This window comes from Schistosoma haematobium, chromosome 1 (assembly GCF_000699445.3).
Source record: "Schistosoma haematobium chromosome 1, whole genome shotgun sequence".
Lineage (NCBI taxonomy): Eukaryota > Metazoa > Platyhelminthes > Trematoda > Strigeidida > Schistosomatidae > Schistosoma > Schistosoma haematobium.
The window spans coordinates 49,501,099-49,524,123 of record NC_067196.1 but is presented as its reverse complement, the minus strand read 5'-3'; the positions used below and the strand labels follow the sequence as shown (position 1 = coordinate 49,524,123).

Sequence of the window (23,025 nt, the reverse complement as noted above, 5' to 3'; positions counted from 1 at the left end):
AAATGGACGTAACGACTTTAACTGAAACATTCATTTATTTTTGTATCTTTACTAACTGAACTGCCTCTCCCATTATTATTATTTTACTCTCGCACACTAATTTCTCTTCGTTGTTGTTCTCCTTTGTCTCATTCGCACTTTACATTCTCTATCTCTTCACAGCTTCATTGTTATTGTGCGGAGCATATGTATTTGGTCCCCCTTGTACCAATATTTATGTGTTTAAATGAATAAAAAACATAAAATCCTGGATTCTATTGCTATCCAAACAGCATCTGTTCTTCATAAACCATAACCTAATGTAGGTATCATTACCAAGGTTTTTTTATTTATTCCCTAAAGAAGTGGTTTACACTAAACCACGAAACGTCAGAAAATCTAATTTTTCTACTTATTGGGGTATTACAAATGTACTATTTATTCATAACCTAATGGTTAGAATTTGAGTGTTGTAGCTATTATGTCACCATCATTCTAAGCCAATAACTTAAATTTTACAACAAATATTAATTAGATGGTAGTGGTAAACAGTAGTTAAAACTTGCAATTATCTAAGGAAATAATAGTGAATTGTTATTTAAGCAATTTAAATAACTAAAGGGAATAGCTTAGTCTTAGAGTTTCTAAAGCAAAATATATACCTTAATAAATGTATTAAAACCCAAGTTCCTATACAATAAAGGAATCGGTTATTGAGAGTTGGTCAATAACAACTGATGAAAGTATTTTATTAAAAGTGTTCAATAACTTTGCTGAATATTCACCTGAAGAAACTCCTTCATCAAATTAATCCATTTATAATTCAGTTATTCAAAAGTTTCTTAACATTAGAATCATTAGTATTAACTAAATTCAACCAAAGTATTATTTACAATCATATATGATGATTTGAATGAAAGTTATTTTAAATCTGTGTTGTGAGGGAGAAAAAAATAAATGACCTGAAAGTTTACATAATAAGGAATTCTATTGTTCCAAAGATACCTTAGGTCACATTTAAATAATAATAGTAAGATTTGAAATATGTTTTTATATTAATAAACGAGGAATGACAAGCATTTATTCATTCTATATATTCGAAAAATATAAAATTGTTTAAATTAAACACAAACATTTGCAGATCAAAAGTTTATTTTGTCATGATAAACATAACTGATAATGATTGATCCATACTTTTTATGATGTTTCCGAAGTTTGACATATTACTCTTATTTAACTGATACTGGTCACGAAATAGTTGTTATTCATATAGTATACTTTTTAACTATAATCAAGATTAAGATTAGTGCCATGATTTTGCCTATCAATACATTGCATTGATATCCGACTAGAATCGAAACCAATCAATTAGTCGGTATTTTAGATAAATGTTGAAGTATAAATAAGAAATTAACCATGATTGATTGCAGAGCCTCGATTGTCGATCTCTCTTTGTACGAAAAAACCTTTATGATGGATTCGTATGTCATTGAAGTAGATTCTATTAAATGCAATCCAATCGCCAAGTTGTTTTTTAAATTTTTGAAGTCTTTTAAAGATTAAGGAGTGTGCATCAAGAAAAGTTTGCCTTTCTTCACTCTTATATTTACTGGAATAATGTCTCACCCACATATGAAACATTAAGGCCATTACGACATTTGATCACATAGACACAATTTTGTCGTTCTACTTTGGGTATTGACTTTTTCACTCTGACTGGTTCAGAGTTAAGTGTATTGTTCGTTTGAAAAACGCTCTTATAATGCGGCGGTTCAGGAGACTTTTAATTTGAGATGGTAGAGAAGATTTGTTCTTTTAGCTGGATGATTTGGTCGTGGAGCTTCCAGCTGAATTTTGTGCTGATGATGTCCTTCAGAAGAACGGTGAAAGTTCCACGACCAAACCATCCAGCTGAGAAAAAACCCCATCAAAATCCTTTTAATTTCTTCTGAGTTCCTTTGCCATATGGGATAATCACTGTGTTAACCCAGAACTAGGTAAAACATGAACTGGGTACTTCTCTGCGACATTGTAAACCAACCATCAATTAGTCATTAGGGAGTGGGGTTCGGTTTTATATCCTTTATAATTTTTCAGCTTACTCTTTTCATTTTGTTGTCATTGTCAAAATTTGAACTGGTAAATATATTTTTTTTTTTAAAGTTGAATGTTTTGATTTTTCAATAAGTTTTTTTTAAAGATTAATTTTTTAAGGTATCTCTTCTTCTACAAATCTTATTAATAAGATAAATGATTCTTTGAACATCCTTATCGAGTCCTACTTGTAATTAACAAGAAATAAATCATTTTATATTGATTTTCCTAATTATACCATCAATTTTGTGCTTTATACTTAAAACGGAGTTTTATCGAGCATACGAATTTCCAGATAGTTTGAACTGATTTACCAACAAAATTCCCAATCCATACGATGACATACATACATGTGTAGAAATAAGAGAATTTTATTGGTGACATAATCCACAACGAGGCTACTTCACTCATAGACTTATCAACTAGGCTTAGTTACAATTTTTCAGAAATTCATGTTATTTCATTCCAAGTTCAACTTGCGATCTCATATTTAAATATATATATATATATATATATATATATATATATATATATATATATAAATAAATATAGTGGACCAATTAATTCACAGTCCACGTAAAAGAAACTGAACGAGCCGTGAGACAAATCGCACTGATAAGTGCACATTTGATTACTTAAAAAAGCAATATCTTATTGATTATTAAACAGTCAAAATTAACATATATTCGGTCTCTTTTGTATTTTTTTTTCTCCAAAAAATTTACCATACATAATGTGAACTTGTTTCAATAATTTATTTCATTTTGTTTCTAACCCTTGTATATAGATATGCACGTTTACACTTAAATGAGGTAGACAAATAAAAGAAAATAGTCCGTCTGAAATTTCACAACAAAAAAAGCAAACAAATAACATTTGCATACACCTCAGCCTTTTGTGTAGAGAACTCGCATGGACGTACAAAAGTTTATAAAATGAATAATTTAAACAAATATACAAAAAAGGAAGGCAAGATACATAGTCATGATGTGAAGATGGACACTGTGAAAATTTGGAATCATATATGTATATATTCTTGCGTTAATGAAATAATGAAGTAGAAAAAAAACACTAATTTTGCCTACATCAAGTTTAATGCACATGAAATATCACTGTTTTAATTGATCACATTGATCATATTTATATGAGTCATCTCGAATACTGGAACAGACTAACGAACCAACTAACAATTTTAAGTAGCAACAAGATAACATTGAACCTATGTAACTATTCAATTTTATTTTAAATACTGTATACAAGTACATGCATACACTTTGAACTATATGTGCTATTATGAAAAAAAAGACACGGAAGGAAAAGTATCAAATTAATATTTAAATTCATTTTAGGCACTTAATACTAATTGGAAATCATGACAAGTTTAATTGTCTAGTCTTTTTTCTATTATACCTGTTTGTGTTTGAATTTGTCTGTGCATTGAATGGGAAGGTGGGTATAGGGAGCATTGTCAGCAAACACTAAATAACAGGAGATAAAATGAAAGATAACTAGGTAGTATGAGACGATTTTATATTGTTATGGCATGGTGAATACATGTTTATCTAATTAAAAAAATAAATTAATTCTCACCAAGTTAATTATAGATAATAACAAATTCCAAATCTCATTAACTTCAAAATAGAAACGGTGTTTAGTATAAATATATATTTCAAATTATCGATTATCGTTTTTCATAGGATTAATTATCGCTGCAAATTATGGTGAATATTGAAGTCTCCTAGCAATGGTAATGTTTCACAAAGTAAGGAATTTGAAACATTTCTCCACACAAAGTTAATATGCAAAATTAAGTTAGTTGAGAATAGAAACTTATTAAACGTACAAAGAAATCTCATGATAAGATCAGAGTTTATGTGAAAAGTATTGTTCAGACGGATAGATGATGAACAATTCCCATTTAAAATTTTTGGTATAATTATAAACTATTAAGGTGTAACTTTGTTTCTCTAAAATGAATAAACTGATTGATCATAAAATAATTTAGTCATCATGTCTATCAACAAGATGTTGAAAAGTTCTAAGCCCGATACGCTCATGAAAACGTAGACGCTTTATACACTTGTAGTTAAAATCTATCATTTTAGCCATCTATTTGAAAAAATAAAAAAGAATAAAGTGAGATTTTTAAATATGAGATTAGTGAACGTTATGAATGAGTATAATGTGTGAGAACGTCTACCATACTGAACTGTGAAAAAAGAATCTTCAGACAAAGCATATGAATATGTTGTAAGTTCAACGTTCAACCAGTATTTGAGAATCTTAAATGATATTAAATCCTTTTACTATTGTGTGTGATTATTCGTTGGTAGATTGGTGTATATCGGTTAAAAGACTGACTAACTCATTAAAGATGCTGAATAGACGTGAAAGGTTGATAATTCATGAATAACAAGTTTTAGAGAAATTCTTAACCAAATAGTCACGTAAATTCAGGTTCAAAAGTGAATTATCGAAGAGTAAGTAGCTTCAAATAGACTTAGTTTACATCAATTGTTTGGAATGATCAGCCATTATTGATGAATTATATTACTTAATCGAAATACAAAAAATGGATGATCCAATCAAGACCGCTAAAGTTCTCTAAAGACAAATCTTTTAAAATTAGAACGTGTGAAAACAAAAGAAAAAATTTCGTGTTAATTAAATAAATTAAGAAATTATTAGATGGAAAACATAGTAGTTGATTTAGTTATTAAATCAGACAATTTTAAAAATTTATCTCGAACACTGTCATATTACAATAACTGTAACATTTCTAATCTTACAAATATTTGACCAAAACTCTGAATGTTAATCTAGTCCCAGCACTTTTAAACTAGCTCATTTTATATTCAATCCATAATGTGTAATCCAAGTAAAACTCTAATAATGATGACACGAACAAACAATATCAGAAACCGATCGTAATTACATTTCATTTTAATTTGTTAAGTTATAAAAAAAACACCTAAATATATTATCTTCGGTACAGATTTCGTTCCCACTGATTGAATGCTTACGAAATAACAGAGAAACATATAGCTTCTAAAGTTAGATATCAGGGCTGGATTGTAAACAAGTCACAAATTATAAAGAAACATTACCTCAAGAGCTTCTTGATATTATCGTATATGTGGTGAAAATAATTTTGATAAGTAAATTATTCAGAGTATACCTTTGGTAGTAATTACATTTATCAAGAGAAATAACTGACGACTGTGATGAGTAACTGGTTCAGCTAACGTATAATTTACATATTTCAAAGATATATATATATATATATATATGATTAGAATGGGGGTTTATGGAGAATGTAGCATTTTTAATCGTTGAATTTATGAGCCAATGTAACCTAGGCTACCATTGAAAACCTGGAAGCACCGGGCGGCCGTTTCGACCTAGCATGGGACTCCTAAGCAGTGAACATCCACTATCCCACATGCTCACTGCTGAGCATATATATATATATATATATATATATATATATATATATATATATATAGTTGCTACCACATTTGCTTCATACTATTACTGTATAACAGAGTTAACCTTTCATAGACAAATGGTTTGGTGTTTACTAACGCCTGTATGATTGCAGATATGATAGTTTTTCTGGATCGTTGATAAAATAGATAATAAATGAAGTATGGTTTATGGAACAAATATTCTGCACATTAAAAACTACAAATACACAGGTTTGGTTTCTTTTTCAGTGTTTCCAGATATAATTTGGTAGGTTTCTTAACATAATGATTCTGTAGGTTATTATGATACCAAAGTTATTTCCCAACACTTATGAGTTGTGGTCCATTTCATCAAACAACAATGCATTAAGTATTTTGTCCTGTTAACTGTTCATCACCAAGACGTTTAAAATCACAAGTGACTATCGATTAGTCGTCGACTGAAAATTCATAGATAGGGTTTTCTTATGTTAAACATTTAATTTATTCAAAATTACTACACGGTTGGGGCAAAATATACGTTTAGAAATTTGCAGAAGAGTAGTGAAGGTCTTTATTACAGCTATAATTTTGCTAATGACTGATAAGTCTTGCAAATTGAACGCTATATACGTTTCTTAAGCTATTCTGTAACTCCCAAGCTAGAACTATACAGCGACCTGAACAACGAGAGAGAAGACGTGGAGTATGCGAGAAGTAGTTTACTCCAAGGTTCATTTTAACACAGAAAATATAGGGTTTTTATATTTTTAAATGTCCTTGAATTGCTCGGAGATTCTGGAATGCTACTAAACATAGTAGCAGTATGGCAATCAGCCAATCAGAACCACTACATGTGACGTTTTACTTCCTTGGTATGTTTGGCTAAAACTTCAAGTGAACGCTGATTGGATGAAACGTTGTTAGTGTTTCCTGATCCTTGCTTGTCTTTTGCAAGAAATTTTCTGGATCACTCCAACAATGACCATGTACAAATTAGTGGGCTGTTTCAACTTTGTGGGGCTGACACATCAAGTTTTGTTATCGCTGATAAATTCCAATGATAAAAATTCTATAGACATGACAGTATTTATAGAAAATCAATCGAAAAAAATCACAACCGTGAGTAATAAGTAAAGAAAGAAGTACTATGATTTATTTGCGAAATTTAAGTCAGCTCAGAATGGGACAATAATTTTTTTGATGTAATGATAAAACTGACATCATAAACAGGAACATAATTGACTGCAATGTGATTGTTTTGTTACATGAAGCCAATTTGAAACATGGCTTATTTTACTTTGTAGATAATAACTCAGATGTAGGTGGATTACTGCAGTGAACCATATTAGCAAATAATCTATTACACGCAAGATAAACATTGGATTTTAGCCATTTTGACCCTTGGAAAACATCTAAATATTGTCATGAAAAAGTTTTATACCAGAATGTCACATAATTGAAGGAATTCCTAGTTTTCAGTTATGGCTTTTTAAGAAGAAACGCGACAAAAATTTCATATTCATAGTCATTAGAATATTAACAGTCTTTCATTCGAGTGTTGAATTGTTGGTGAACAAATAATCATTAGATAGATGATGAAGAAGTTCAAAGAGATTTCCTGATAGAAAAATTTTTTTGATTCGGAACTAAAATCTAGACTTTTCGTTGAAAACTATACAAGTTTATGGGTAGATGATTAAATAACCGATATTATTGGTTAGGATAGATTTTACTTTGGTGAAAAAGGATACATTTGAGTCTTAGCACATTAGAGATTTCTTCGATTTTTTTCAATAAGTTATTCCTATGAATGGAAATACATAACATTTAATTTGTGCAATCAAAATACTACTATATCTAGTCGCTTACTAGACTTCTTTTACAAAACCGTTTACTCATTTATAGACGGTGTGTATCACATATACATCAAATGTAGGTAATTGATATGGATTCGGAGTACTAATTAAGTATTATAACAATTAAAACTGAATATCATATTGTTAAAGCAAATAAATTAAGACCATATTCGTCACAACATTGACTAACAATTATTTATTTCAATAATATTAAATTGTATAAACATAGATGTGATAAAATAATAATAGAGAAATAATAAATTTTTCGGTTAAATGGATATATATATATATATATATATATATATATATATTAGCTAAGTGAAAATGTAAACAATGATGAGAGGAAAATGAGAACTGAAAAACAAAAAAAGTAATAAGTTTACTCATTGACAGTCCTTTTTCAATAGTGGTGGTAATGTCAGAAGTAGTGCTACTATTAGTAATAATAATAAGTTTATAATTTGCCATATTTATACTGATAATTATTTGAAAATCACTATACACGATAAATACAAGCTTATGTATATATATGGTTAGAAAAAAAGAGGGCGAGGAGAACAGTTGTGCCAGTTAACATAATCTGTGGTAATCACTTTTTACAAGAGCATTTAGCAAAAGCCATACAAAGTGTTGAAGTATTATGAAATGTAAAAAGAAACAATAAAATACACAATTTTTTAGATAGATTATTGTTTCATTGAAAATAAGAGAAAAGATTGCGCAATAACAACGATAATAATAACAACACGATAACAATAAAAGAAACACAATAAGATACACCGTTCAATGAATATTCAAACAACCGAGAAAGAATGAAGCAAACCGCTTATCTTTTTGTTCAACATGGAGGAGTTCAAAAACTAATTAGTACAATTCCTCATAGAATTTTGTTGATTCTCAGAAAGAAATGTGAATAAAGAAATCATTAAAAATAGCACCGGAACATTTTGGACAGTATTGAAAAAAGCCATATTGTAATTTGGATAATTTAATTAAAATGTACATGACTACACAGGTAAAGAATATAAACGCATCAAGACAATTAAAACTAAATCCAGAGAGATACAAGCATAAAAAAGAAGTAACTAAACAATCAAAGGAACGATAAACATAGTGAATAGTAATATTTTATTGAAATGCTTGGCATTCACACGCGTGGATAGTTGTCATGGTATAAACTTTGAAGATATACGTATGTACTTGAACAACAATTTGTTATATACTCAATAGACATTAGTAAAGGGTGCTCAGTTTCTTTTTACATACATTGTTAACAAATGCGAAGAAATCTCTCAGACTCTTTTTTATTTAAATTCAGAATAAATAATACAAATTCTGAAAATTTATTTCGTTCAAGAAATCAGCTCAAAATCGCTCATTTTTTCCATCTACATAAAACTGTGATCATTTTCTATGCGTTATTGTTTACCCTACCACTAGGTCAATTCTCACAGTTTTGATCTAGGTATCCTCCAATTTTTTGACAAATATATTCAAATGCTGGTCTCTTACTAGGATCCTTTAAATACAAGAGTAAAACAATAAAAAATGACCACATAATGATATATATAAGAAAATAATTTGGTACCTTTAAAACTGTTCAGCTTATAATAAAAGTTCATCTAATGAAAATGTATTTACAAATAAGATATCTTGGTTTTTGAGATCATGAATTGACCTAAGTTGAACAATCAATGATAACCAGGAGCATTACAAAACAATTTAACAAAAACGTATACTAAAGAAAATAAAGAACATGCTTTTATACTTAATTTGCATGTCCATACTTAGTAAAATGTCATAAGCTTTGCATTGTTGTCAGTTCATTAGCAATACTTTGATAGCTAAATGTCAGTATATGTATTACTTCATGATGTTAATCTGAAGGAAGAATAGGGAATTAGTTTTGTTGTTATAGTAGGTAAAATACTACAGGACTAACGGAAAAATATTTCTTCTGTGATCATAAACTCAGTAAATATATGGTAGAATGTTGAAGCGAATAATTTGGAAAGTATTTGATTGTGACAATGTAGCTCATAAATCTTTCATGAATAATTTTTAAACTATTCAATAGTAGAGTCGATAGTATAAAAGAATATTGAAACTACAACTTCCATTCTAGTTTGTTGATAAAAATTAACTCTGATTCCAAAAAAGAAAACTATTCTAATTACTTAAATGAAATAAGAGAAGTACGTCAAGACTTACATGTTGCCAACACTCAAGCATCAAAACATAAATTCGCTCAGGACATACAGCAGGTTTATGCAGTCGCCCACCGCCAACAATATACTGATAAACCTGTGTATTATTCATGCCTTGATAAGGGTTTTCTGAACAGCAGGTAAACACTTCCCACATAAGCACACCTAGTTAAGATTAAAAAACAAATAGGATAAAAAAGAATATTGATAATAAAAAAATATTGAGGCAATTTTCAAGATAGAAAAGACATAAATATTAGGAAATTAACAAGTATACTATGGAATCCACATTAACTTTAATAGAGATTAAAAAAACACATTTCTGATGAGAAAGGCATTCAGTTAAAAGAATTAATTTCGCTATGCAACTAGTTATTTGGATTGCAAACGAGAAACATGTGGTGATACGTTAATGAATTCAGAAATCTATTTATTACACCCTTATATACATACTAGATTATAATGGAAGAGATTTGTTGAATACTGACAAAAGTTATAAATGGAATATCATTAACGTGAAAACGATGAAAGTCAATTTACAGTTTTATCGAAAACTATTTGGAAGACAATTTACACATCTGCTTCAAGTAAATACGCGGTACAAATTTGTGCAACCTTGAACAATGAAATAATCACAATCAATATGTTACTTACCATACGTCTTAAAAAATTATATTAATCGACCAATTGCTTAAGGGTGGGGTATGATAACTATTCAAAATAATCTAAGAGTTGTTAACATAAGCTCAAGTTTATATTAACAAGTGCCTGACATTAAAACAACGGTGGTTTTTTTCATTAGCCCTAACGATAAATTTTGAGGGCATGACCATGACATTTAGCCTCAGAGTCTCAGGTTCAAGCTTCGCTTCACCTACTTCGGCTTAAGCAACTGGGTGATTATGACACACTAAGATTATAACTCATATTCAAGTACTAGGTGAATAAATTTATTTAAATTTACCTTTCATTCCGAAAGAACTAGTAGCAAGGAACATTTAAAACAAGTTATGATCTTATTCCAATTTGTACGTATTTAGTTAATTATATAATAAATGATGAACAAATTATTCTTAGCATTAAATTGGTTAGCCTATGGTCATATAAATCACACAATGTTATGCTAATTACTTAAATAGATGACCTTTACATTTTCCTCCGACATATAATAAAAATTTGAGTTTTTTTTTTCAAAGTAAACCTAATGTGTTCGCCAGAAAAACCAATCCCATTTATGAATATTAATTTTCCGCCCTGTTTATAAGTCAGCAGTAAGTGTTAAACAGCTGCAGATATCATTAACTGAACATAAATTAACACAATAATATCAAGCTAGCATACTCTTCCCACATATCAACATTTGTGCTTATATATATATATATATATATATATATATATATATATATATATATATAATTCAGTTCGGTTCAGGTTAAACAAAAAGCACACATGTGAAGATAAGGGTAGAATAACAGAAAGAAAAGAAGCAAAAGTGATTCTAATTCCGTTCAAAATAATAATGGTAACAGTAATAAAGCAAGCATAGGGAATATCTTTCACCAATTATATATATATATATATATATATATATATATATATATATATATTACAATTTGTCTGTTCATGTATGTATGTTTGTGTACATGATGATTGGTGAATTAAATAGGGTTTTATTAGAGAAAAATATTAACACACCGAATAAAATCGAGGAAGTAATATTGACTTTGTCATAGAAATTTCAGATAAAAAAAGCAGGTGATGAAAATATGACTGATCAATAAATAATGTTAGATGCATTAACTAATATGTACAGTTATTCAGTGTCATGAGTTGGAAAATTTTTAAGGGAAGACAAAATTCGAAGTTCGGAAATATTGAAGAATTTCTGGAAAATGTTTTCTATAAAATTCAATGTACAATTCATCATTTTGATACAGGCAACTAGCAAAATTAAAGTAATCAGTACTTGAATGTAAACATATATAGGAAAAAAGCAAATGCTACCTCAGGGTTAGGCGTTTTATACATGTAATTTTTCTAGTAAATATATTTCATATTCTGGCACCGATTTCATGTACCAGTCACGTAACTATTGCTATACACATTCATGAAACTGAGAAATAAAAAACATGAAATATTAAAATCTAGTATTTAAGACTAGAAAATGAACAAATCTAACAGTGCTAATATAACCAACTTTTAATCACGACATCTAAAGTCTGTAAATGCTAATTAGAGTTATCAAGTAAACTTCAATCAGTCAATCGAATAAGAGGTATGATGAGGTGTATACCTGAAAAAAGTACTACTGATAAAATGGATTAATGGTGTTTCTTTGAAACATATTTTTACTAAAACTGAGAAATAACAGTGAAGGATGCAAGTGAAATCCACAAATTATTGAATAACAATAAACAAGATAATGTACGATAACAAATCACAACATTTTTAAGTCATTTCAATAAATAACGATATGGATAGAAAATCATTTGAAAAGGACAATAATAATACTAATAATAATGTTTATATGATGATTAAAAAAATATGAAGAGCACTTTGTTTTAATAAAACAATTATATTTAATTTTTATGAAAATTTAATCAAAGCACGCTAGTTTAAAAATGTCCTACAGAAAATATGATGTAGAATCATGAAGTTCATAAGGAAGAAAATTGCTCAGATTTCTAAATACCATCAACATTTGATAAAAATCTTTTGAGGTAATCATGAATAAAATACATGCATAACCTCATATGACTGAGATGATTGGACGTTAACCAAAAAAAATACTAAAATGAATGAAGGTATAATTCAAGTCCTGTTTGAAAAGTTATTAGAAATTAAGACAGTTGAGTATACTACTAAAGACCTAAATTTATAACCCAAACATAAAATGTAAAGTTGTTAATCAGATTACAAATGACTGGTTAAATATTGGAAGATTCGCAAGGTAATCAATAACGCTTTGTTCTGTCACATGAGTACCTGATAGTTGATGGGATATTAAGCCTTCTGGTCGATAATACTTTATACGTATGATATTTTCCAAATGTTATAATTTTGAGTCTACAAAAACAAACAAATATTAAATACGATAAACAAGAAGTCTTACATAATTTCGAATTTTCTTATCAAATTATATCCAGCTTAGCCTTACGACCTTCGATTAGGCAGATTAAGCAGAGAGAAAAGAGAAGCAATATCAGAGTAAAAGAAAACATGGATATATAAAACAAACGGAAAACCAGTAATCAATTAAAAAGATGATAGTTTTTGGATAAAAGTTGTCCTTACAGAAATCTTGAATAAAAACCTTATTTTACAATTTAAAAAAACCGACTGCTTAAAGTAGACCAAATGAAACCGACTCTTTATACTGTTGTTAAACTAAATATTGGGGTATAGATGATGTTCGCCTATTCGTAATAATAATGATAAAAGTTTAAGTGGTTTCTTTCCATGAAAAAAATTTTGGATTTATTGAAATTCTGTTTACATTTTTGTTAAGTGAACGTGAGAACAAAAAAATTAAATAAACTTTTGAATAGAAAAATAAAAGGTTTTATATTATCAAGTGAATAAATATTCAATGATACTACTGACTTACCGAAACTCCATACATCTGCTTTAGCTGTATAAGTAGACTGAAATACTTCAGGAGGTGCCCAACGAACAGGGAATTTCGTTCCAGCACTTGGTTCATATACATTATCTAGTAGAAAACGTGCCATACCGAAATCAGCTACCTTGACGTGAACTGAATTTTGACTAATTGATTTTACTAAACAATTTCGTGCTGCTAAATCCCGATGTACAAACTGTTCTTGTTCCAAGTAAGCCATTCCATTTGCTACTTGAGCACAAATATCAGACATAACAACTGGTCGATTACAAAACTGTGGCTGACGTTGTCGCATAAAATCACGTAATGAACCTAGATTTAAGAAAAGTGATTTATATTCTTATTGATAAAGTAAATAGATGGACACAATATTTTTCATGATTAAGAACAATAGAAATTACTGAGAACTTAATATAAAGATTCAACTGGTTTATTGTAGAAGTAGATAATGAACAGAGATGACTGATTTGGTATAGAAGCACGATGTTGCGCTATACAATTTAGAAGACATTAGTCTCTTTAAATGAAGATCCCATTAAACGTACAGTTTTATTTACTAAAATAATTAATGATTATAGTATTAACACATTTAATTCAACTTCTGTTTATTTGTCCACATATAACAGCTGGTATACACATATTGATAGTATTGGTTTTTCATATACAGATTTATTCAACTTAACAGCTGAAAAGATGAGTGTAAACAACTGTACTGTATTTGCAGATTATAAGATGAAATGTGGAATGCGAAATAAGTATAGTTAATTGTGGTGTTTGAATGAACTGATGATTCCTTTATACTTGTTGAATGGTTGATTTCGAATTTCAAATACAGTACATTCTTTCGTGCTTATCTAGTATTTCTTGATTCAGTTTCTACTATAACTCAAATACTTCTAATTATCATATTGGGGTCGTGATGGAGCCTGCGATGGAACAGTTAGATATTCATTCAACTTCCGAAGATTTTGAGGATTATTTGGAAAGGTTTGAAATCTGGAGCATGACCAAGAAAGATGTTAAAGGTGATAAAATTGTGGCAAATCTCCTGACATTCATCCGAAAAGAAGCGTACCGCTTGTTAAACAAATTTGGCATATCCAGAAAAACCCATCTCACTTCCTTATGTAACTCTTAAGGAGCTATTATTAAATCATGTAAAGTGCACTAGTTTTGAATGCAGTGAAAGGGAAAAATTTCATAAGATGATGCGTCGAAATGACCAAGAGGTTAGGGAATTCATCCTTGAATTGCAGAAACAAGCAGCCAAATGTAATTTCGGTGATCAACTTCGTGTGCAACTGAGAGATCGATTAATTGCAGGAATTAACATACCGGGTTTGGAAAGAGAGCTGTTAAAAATACCCAACTGTTTCTTTCAAGATGTTAGAACTGCGTGTATTAACTACGAGGCAGTGAATGAACCTGATATCCAATCGATGAACATTTCTAATACTTTACTTACTCATCATGATGAACTACAATCTCAGGGTCAATCAAACTTGCGCTCGTTTAACAGTGATTCCTATTCTCGTGTAAATATGAAAGGTGTTTCAACAAGGAATTACAAAGCAAATGACAGAGGTGAGATCAAGTTTGGTAAATGTTTATCATGTGGAAAGTTTCATTCTCGTAATTCATGTGCATTTCGTAATGCTAAATGTTTTAAATATGGTAAGATAGGACACATTCAGTCAGTATGCAAAGCTACTGTTCATTTTGCCTCAAGTAGTACTAAACCTTGGAATTTATATCCCATTAATTCAGCTGTTCCTAATGACCGTTTATCTTTGTCTACCATATCGAAAGGTAATGCTCATATTCAAAAGCGATTGTATACATCGCTTGGTCCATTTCATGACTTTATTGTGGACACAGGCAGTATAGAGTCCATTATTTCATTCAAGAACTTGAAATCTTTAGATCCTAACGTTGTAGTACGACCCAGTGAAGTATCAATATTGGGGATTACTGGACACAGACTGCCCATACGAGGATGTTGTGAATTGGGCGAGACTCTATTTTGGAACGAGCCAATCAAAAGCGTCTGAGCAATTTCAATTATTAGCCAATCAGAAGACAGTTAGTATAAAGTAAAAATATATTATAAGAAAGTAATGAATTACAGTGGATATTCTTCTTTCACATGATTTAGAAACTTGTTAAAGTTTGATAAAGGTTCAGAGGTTCTGAATTCATAATGCATACGGTATAGAAACTCGTCCATAGGGTTAGGGTTGTAGCCTCTCAATAAATACCTCTTCTCTAAAATCTGCTGTAAACCGATCGTATGTTAGCATCACGTGCTGAACTTGGCTCCGTGACCTTGAAATTTCTAAAACGCTTCGGATTGACTCGTCCCTAAATTAGAATCTCGCCACCCTAACCCCATGGACGAGTTTCTATACCGTATGCATTATGAATTCAGAACTTCTGAACCTTTATCAAACCTTAACAAGTTTCTAAATCACGTGAAAGAAGAATATCCACTATAATTCATTACTTTCTTATAATATATTTTTACTTTATACTGTCTTCTGAATGGCTAATAATTGAAATTGCTCAGACGCTTCTGATTGGCTCGTCCCTAAATTAGAGTCTCGCCGTGAATTGCTAGTCAGAGATCATGATTCTTCATACATACCTTGTGAATTTTTAGTTAGCGAAACAGGGCTGTCAATATTGGGTTTAAAGAATTTGAAAAGGTTTAAAGTGGAGTTGTCTTTCCTAGTTTCTAAAGAAAATTCTGATACTTTACTTAAAGATTTGATGGCTATGTGTGCTAAGTGCAGTGGAGGTATGAAAATTCAGCCCATAAAACTCCAAGTACAGGGTGAACCAGTCTTTCTTAAAAGACGAGTAATTCCTTATGGTCTTCAAGAAGCAGTACATAAGACTTTAAACGATTTGTGTGAGAAAGGAATAACTGAACCGATTGAGTCTTCAGCATGGGGTACTCCTATTGTTACGCCACAGAAATCGGACGGCAAGACCCCTAGAATTTGTGGTGACTATAGATTAACATTGAACTCCCGTTTGCTGAAGCAAACGTGCACGACGGTAGAAGCTGAAGATATTCTAAATCGACTTCACGGTTCTAAAGTGTTCTCGAAGGTTGACCGAAAAGATGCTTATCTTCAAATCCATTTAAATCAATATTCATCTATTCTGACTACAATTAACTCTCCATTTGGTCTGTTCAAATAAATTTCCTTCCATCTGGTTTAAGTTGTCCCCTAGCCATATTTCAGGAAGTTATGAATAAAGTAGTTAGGTATCTTGAAGGTGTTGAAGTTTATCAAGATGATCTCATTGTTCATGGTTCTGATAAGGTAGTTCATGACGAGAGACTTATTGCTTTATTGCGTCGTTTAATTGAGAGGAATATTACAGTGAATCCAAACAAGTGTCCATTTTGTGTATCTAGTTTCGAATGTCTTGGATACCTAGTTGATGGTAATGGTTTGAGACCAAATATGAAACGACTAGCTCCACTGACAAATGCACCGTCTCTAAAAAATCTTACGGAACTACGTTCACTAGTGAGTACTCTTCAATACTATTCCCGTTTTATTCTTAATTTTTCTTGTCGTGCAAATTGTTTATTTAATACTTTGATATCCAATTCATTCAAATGAAGTGAAGAACAAGAGTCATGCTTACGAAGTCTACTAAAGTTCCTTCAAAATGATGTTGGTCTTTGAACTTACTCCCCGAGCGTACATTCTGTACTCATTACTGACGCATCATCTGTGGGTATTGGCGCAATTTTGGAGCAGGAAGGTAAACCAGTTATCTGTGTTTCACGCAAACGTACTGTTACTGAATAAGATTACTCACAGACTCAGCAAGAAGCATTATCATTTTTGGGCTGTTAAAAGAATTCAGAAATATGTATTCGGAAAAAAATTCACTAAAATTATTGATCATTAAGCTTTAAAGTTTATTTGTCATCCTGAAAAATCCTTAGCACATTCCTCAGCTGTTATGGTTCAACGATGGAGTATTTCTTTGAGTGCATGTGACTAGACGGTTCAGAAGAGAAGTGCCAAACAAATTCAACACGTTGACTACGTTTCTCGGCAATCATTACAAGATAGACCGGTTAATACTTCAGACTGTTTGTTAGTGCAACCTTTACCAGTGAGATGTCCAGATCTCATTAGAGAAACTCGTAGATACTTTGGATGTATACTCAGTGCTATACGGAAAGGTTGGAATGCTAATCTGAAACGTAGATGTCCTGTATGTTTTTCAAAGCGGGATGAGCTATCCACTAATCATGATAGTATTCTGTGTTTAAATGATCGTGTTGTCATTTCTCCTTCATTGCGTAAATCTGTCCTTGAAGATCTTCATAGTGATCATTTAGGTGTTGAAAAAATGAATTCCTTGGCAAGGCTCACATATTGGTGGCCAGAGATAAATGCAGATATATGTCGTACACCAAACAATTGTGAAAAGTGTCATAAGTTGAAAAATCATCCTTCGAAGTGGACTCAATGGCCAGTATCGTCTAAGGCCTGGCAGAGAATTCATGCAGACTATTGTGGTCCATTTCTTGGCAAATACTATGCACTTATAGTCATTAATTCTTTTTCAAAGTGGCCTGAAATTTTTTCACAACTTAACCAAATTCTGACTTCACAATTCAAGCATTAAGAAAGGTGTTTGGTCGAGAAGGGGATCCCATGATGTTAATGACTGATAATGGCTCTCATTTTACTGCAGATGCAGTCACTATCTGGTTGAATGGTGTAGGGTGCAAACATCTGTTTACTGCTCCCAGACATCCATGTTCTAATGGTCAGGCATAGAATGTTGTCAGGATATTGAAAACTCATATTGATCCTATTACTGCATCAATATTTAACGTGCCGAAGAGGGGAGAAGATACTTTTCTACTGCAAAATAGCAACGCCAGACATTCTGTGACGAAAGAGACTCCATCAAATTTATTAAAAGGAAGAATTCTTCGGTCGAATATGAGATGTTTGGAGTCTGCAGAGGTAACACATTATCGTGGAAATGATATTCGACCATCCACGGGGATTGTGCTGAAGAATGTCGGGAAATTTATGATGCGAATTCTAGATATCATTGGCTTATGTACACACAATCGACATGTTGATCAAATACAATACCAGGAACCAGGTGAGTCTGTTCCGATTTCGGTTGTTAATTCTAATGCTAATGAGTACATTCTGGATAATACAGAGTCCTTATCCGCCCCCAAATGCCCTGGTACGGCCGTGAGTGGGGAGAGTCCGCTCTTCCTCTCGAAATGCTCTCACACGGCCACGCGTATATAGCCTCTGCCAGGGAAGTCCTACTCACTGCCTTCTTGTGGCGAGGGTGTTGTTTACGAAAATGAGAGGACGAAAAGCGAATGTCCGGCGCTTTAACCTGATTCCAAACCATTGGTGCACATGGGCTCCAGTATCCTGAAGGAACAAATGGCGTACAAACCAATTTTTGGTCACCGGCTACCATGGGACTGCATCTCCTTACGATGCTCCACTGCCTTGTGGATCAGACCTCCAGGTCGAAGGCTCGGGGTGTGGCCCTCTAAGAAAACCACCTGCTTCGGTTTGGGCACCGGGGCAGTATCACAGCCCTCACACATATCGAATGAGATTTGTGTGACGCATATGTATTTGGTGCCTCTTTGTACCATTATCTATGTGTTGAAATAAATATAAAATAAGAGTCCTTATCCAATACAATGTCAGACAGACTCAGGATGAATTTGAGAAGAAGACGTACGATTGATTACAAACACCTAGACTCCGATTTAAGCTGTGGCGGATGTGGTGTTTGGATAAACTGAGGAGTCCTTTGTACATGTTGAATGCTTGGTTTCGAATTTCAAATACAGTACATTCGTTCATGCTTGTCTAGTACTTCTTGATTCAATTGCGTAATTTCTGGGATTCTTAGTTTATAGTATAATTCAAATACTCTTAATTATCATATAATTCCAAAAAATTAGTAATATTCACTGTAAGAGATTAACAGTATTCTATTTATTTCTCTGAACATAGATTTACTTGGGAATTATGAAGATTTACACTGTATTATTAACCGAAATAATCTTCTTGAGCTACAAATTGTTTTCTATATCTCACATTCAACCTAAATCTGTTAAATGCTGTAAAAAAGTGGTTACATTATAAACTATATACGAATAAGTTTGGATATTTTCCTCACTGAATTTCGTTTCCTTTTACATCAAAACTGATGTATTTTCTCCAATTGCATCTAGTTGAGAAAAAATTTGTCACAGTTCACAGGAATATAGTACCCCAAAATTATCATGTGCTTACTACTGACTATCTTTGAGAAAATTAACAGAGTTCCAGTGAGAGACTGTGACCAGTGGAGTTCAACCGTGTCAGAAGTAAGTCAGTTACCCACCGAAGACAGTCGTACAATATCGTGGTTCGGCTGGAGTTAGGAAATAACACCGTTGGATCCCTGTTCAGTGGTCCAAATGTTAAGGTTTCGCTTGCAAGACCGAAGCTCCTGACTTCGAATTCCGCGTGTGGGTCGTTGATGCGCACTACTGGGAGTCCCATACTAGGACGAAAAGTATGTTTAGTGCTTTCAATTTTTCAATAGTGATGATTTTAATGAAATTTGGTAAATGTCTGAAGTGAGGAATAAAAAAGAGTGTATGTCTTCCAGTTTTTTCCTGTATTAACGTAATACCAGTAATGGAGCATACGGTTTGTAATTAAGATAAGTAAATACCTAAGTACTATTAAACAGCATACTGTATATCGGTATTAAAAACATAAAAATAATACAAAGAAGGTTCTCCAACTACAAAGAAAACTTAGTAGCTGAAGCTTCCTATATATTGTTTAATCCTACTGCACTCAATGAAAAAGGTTTCACAATCCATCAGACATGGATCATCTATCCGAGCTACCGTGTCTGATTCTATTCACATTTCACACCATTATCGTACATACAAATCCAACTCTATCCCTCCGAACCACAAATGTCACATTTTCCCATCATCGAACACACACACACACACACAAATGCCTTGCATAAATCACGACCTGAATGACATAACGTTGATTTGGCAACATCTGTTTTTGGTTGGCCGCACCGAATATAACTGCTTTGTTTTTTTTTATACTATTCAAGCTTAAGTTAATTCAATTTGTTCAGTTGTTCTCTGAAGAAATGGCTTAGACTGAGTCACGAAACGTCAAAAATATAATTTTTCCGCTCATTAGGATATTAGAAATATATTATTTTTATTTTGTGTAAATTGTTGACTTTTGATTGAGATGAAGAAATTATCAATGTTAGACCAGCACTAAAAACCTGAAAGGGCTGGACAACTTTTTCGTCCTAGTATGGGACTCCCAGTAGTGCGCATCAACGACCCCACACGCGGAATTCGAAGTCAGGAGCTTCGGTTTTGCAAGCGAAACCTTAACATCTGGACCACTGAACCGGGATCTAACGGTGTTATTTCCTAACTCCAACCGAACCACGATATTGTACGACTGTCTTCGATGGGCAGCCACACTTTGCATACTTTATATACATTCTGCTTAAATATTGTTGAACCCATTGAAATAACATAAAGAAAAAGAAGAGGTGATTATTTAACCAGAGTCAATATGTTATTACTATATATTCCTATTACTTTAACTATGCTTTAAGTAAAACCATTTCCTTTGGTTTTTAATCAATACATTACAGCTATTCTAATATGACCTGGTCGTTTATCTAATGACATTAACCCTTTCCTTATTATTGTCAACAGTCTACTTGACGAAAAGCTATCCATCTTATTTTGTGAACCTTTAGTTAAGGAGAAAAGAAAACGTTTAAACTTTTCATATTATTCCAATTGAATTTGAACTATCGATAATTATTATAAGTTAATTACACAATGTATTTTGATCGGACTAATTAGAACATCTCTTCATTCAGATTAACAATTCATAGGTTTATGTCACGATCATAATTATTATCATCACCGCGCGACCTCAGTGATATATATATATATATATATATATATATATATATATAAACTTCTTCCTTTGAAAAAAAAAACTTCGAGTTGTTTGTTTCTCAATGGACAGTTGTTAAATCAAGTGGGATGCACGTGTTCCGCTTAATAAAAGACGAAATTTCTATATGATTATTGTGAATAAACATATACATTAGTAATTCATCACAAAGTTGATAAACGAACATTGGCTTGATATTTACAAGTCAACTGGTTGAAAATATTAAGCATCATTAATGTTTGGTAATCTATTGAAACAGAAAGTAATAGAGTTAAAATAAAACGTTTGCAGACAAGAAAACTAGGATATTCAATCGGATTACGTTAGTCTGATCAGAAAATGATTTTGGATTGACAATATTTGCAAACAAACATTAGAAAAATCTCTCTTCTCAAATCAAGACATCTAATCAGTGAAGCGGTGATTGATGTAGATCACATTATATATCATGAATCAACTGAATTCGTTCAGTCAGCTACAACGTAGGACCAGGCACATATGTGCATCGGTCCAAGTTGCCACACCTCATAAACACAGCAAGATGAACACCAACTTCATAGGAGTAGTTAAGTCAATGGTAGTAATATATAACAGAAAGATTGCATACAAGGGTATGGTACAGGAAGAAAGATTTCAGTCAGTCAGTCAGCTACAACGTAGGACAAGGCACATATGTGCATCGGTCCAGGTTGCCATACCGCATCAGCACAACAAGATGAATACCGGATTCACAGCAGTGGTTAGGTCAAAGGTGGTAATATATAAGAGAAAGATTGCATATAGAGATATAGTACAAGAAGAAAAAATTGGTTCGTAGAAGATATGAAGTGATTTTAATCTCTTAGTTTAAGGGAAGACAGGGAGTGTATACACCGACGCCATTGTGATCGATTCTGAGCCATGTCACCAAGGATCTCCAACCATTGGTTACGATAGTCACGCAGACCCCAGCCAAGTAGTATGTATCTACCAATATGACTCACACCAAAAGTCAGTGACTTCAAGCACTGGTGCCACGTTTTGGCTTGGCCGCCCCTAACTTTCTTCCAACCATCCCCAACACCGGTTAGCATTGCGCGTCGCGGTAATCGGTGCTCAGGCATATGTAACACGTTTCCCAACCATCTCAGTCGATGAAGATTCATAACCTCATCAACTGATTTACCATCATTCCCTAATACCCTGCGTTTAACCTCACTATTACTTACCCGGTGATCCCAGCAGATGCCAGCAATATTTCTGAGGCATCTGTGGTCAAATACTAATAGCTTACGAGTGTCTTCTACTCTTAATGGCCATGTTTCGCTACCGTAAAGTAAAACAGAACGGACTTCCGCGCAGTATACTCGTCCTTTTATTGATAGACGGATATCTCGCCTGCGTCATAGGTGACGTAAGTTGGCAAAAGCCAAGCGAGCTTTTCGAATCCGTGCTGAGATTTCGTCAGACACCAACCCATTAGGGCTGATCAGACTTCCAAGATAAGTGAAGTTGTCAACGCGTTCGACTTCACTCCCTACCCTTAGTTCAGGTGTTGACGCAGATCAGTCCTGAAGCAACAACTTGCATTTCGAGGGAGAGAAGCGCATTCCAAACATTCTGGCATTGTTGCTCAGTGCTACCAGAAGACTCTGCATTTTGTCAGCGTCTTCACCAAACAGGACTATGTCATCTGTGTATTCTAAGTCGATAAGTGGACCTCCTGGAAGGAGATTAATACCCCAGAATTCAGTCGACGAGAATGTTATTTCCATCAGTAGATCTATGATGAAGTTCAAC

At 32.3% G+C, this 23,025-nt stretch overlaps 1 protein-coding gene across 2 annotated transcripts in view; it reads right to left on the bottom strand.

The window, feature by feature from the left end:
• Positions 1-7,254: 7,254 nt before the first annotated feature.
• The window catches only part of BTK29A_1 (Tyrosine-protein kinase Btk29A), a 55,600-nt gene continuing 39,829 nt past the window's right edge, over positions 7,255-23,025 (bottom strand). For both annotated transcript variants that reach the window (XM_051208948.1, XM_051208949.1), the window contains 3 exons: positions 13,193-13,519; positions 9,590-9,750; positions 7,255-8,897 (listed from right to left, as the gene is read on the bottom strand). In XM_051208948.1, the coding sequence (XP_051074353.1) occupies positions 8,820-8,897; positions 9,590-9,750; positions 13,193-13,519 (566 nt within the window). In that variant the 3' untranslated portion in view covers positions 7,255-8,819. The remainder of the gene's footprint in view (positions 8,898-9,589; positions 9,751-13,192; positions 13,520-23,025) is intronic.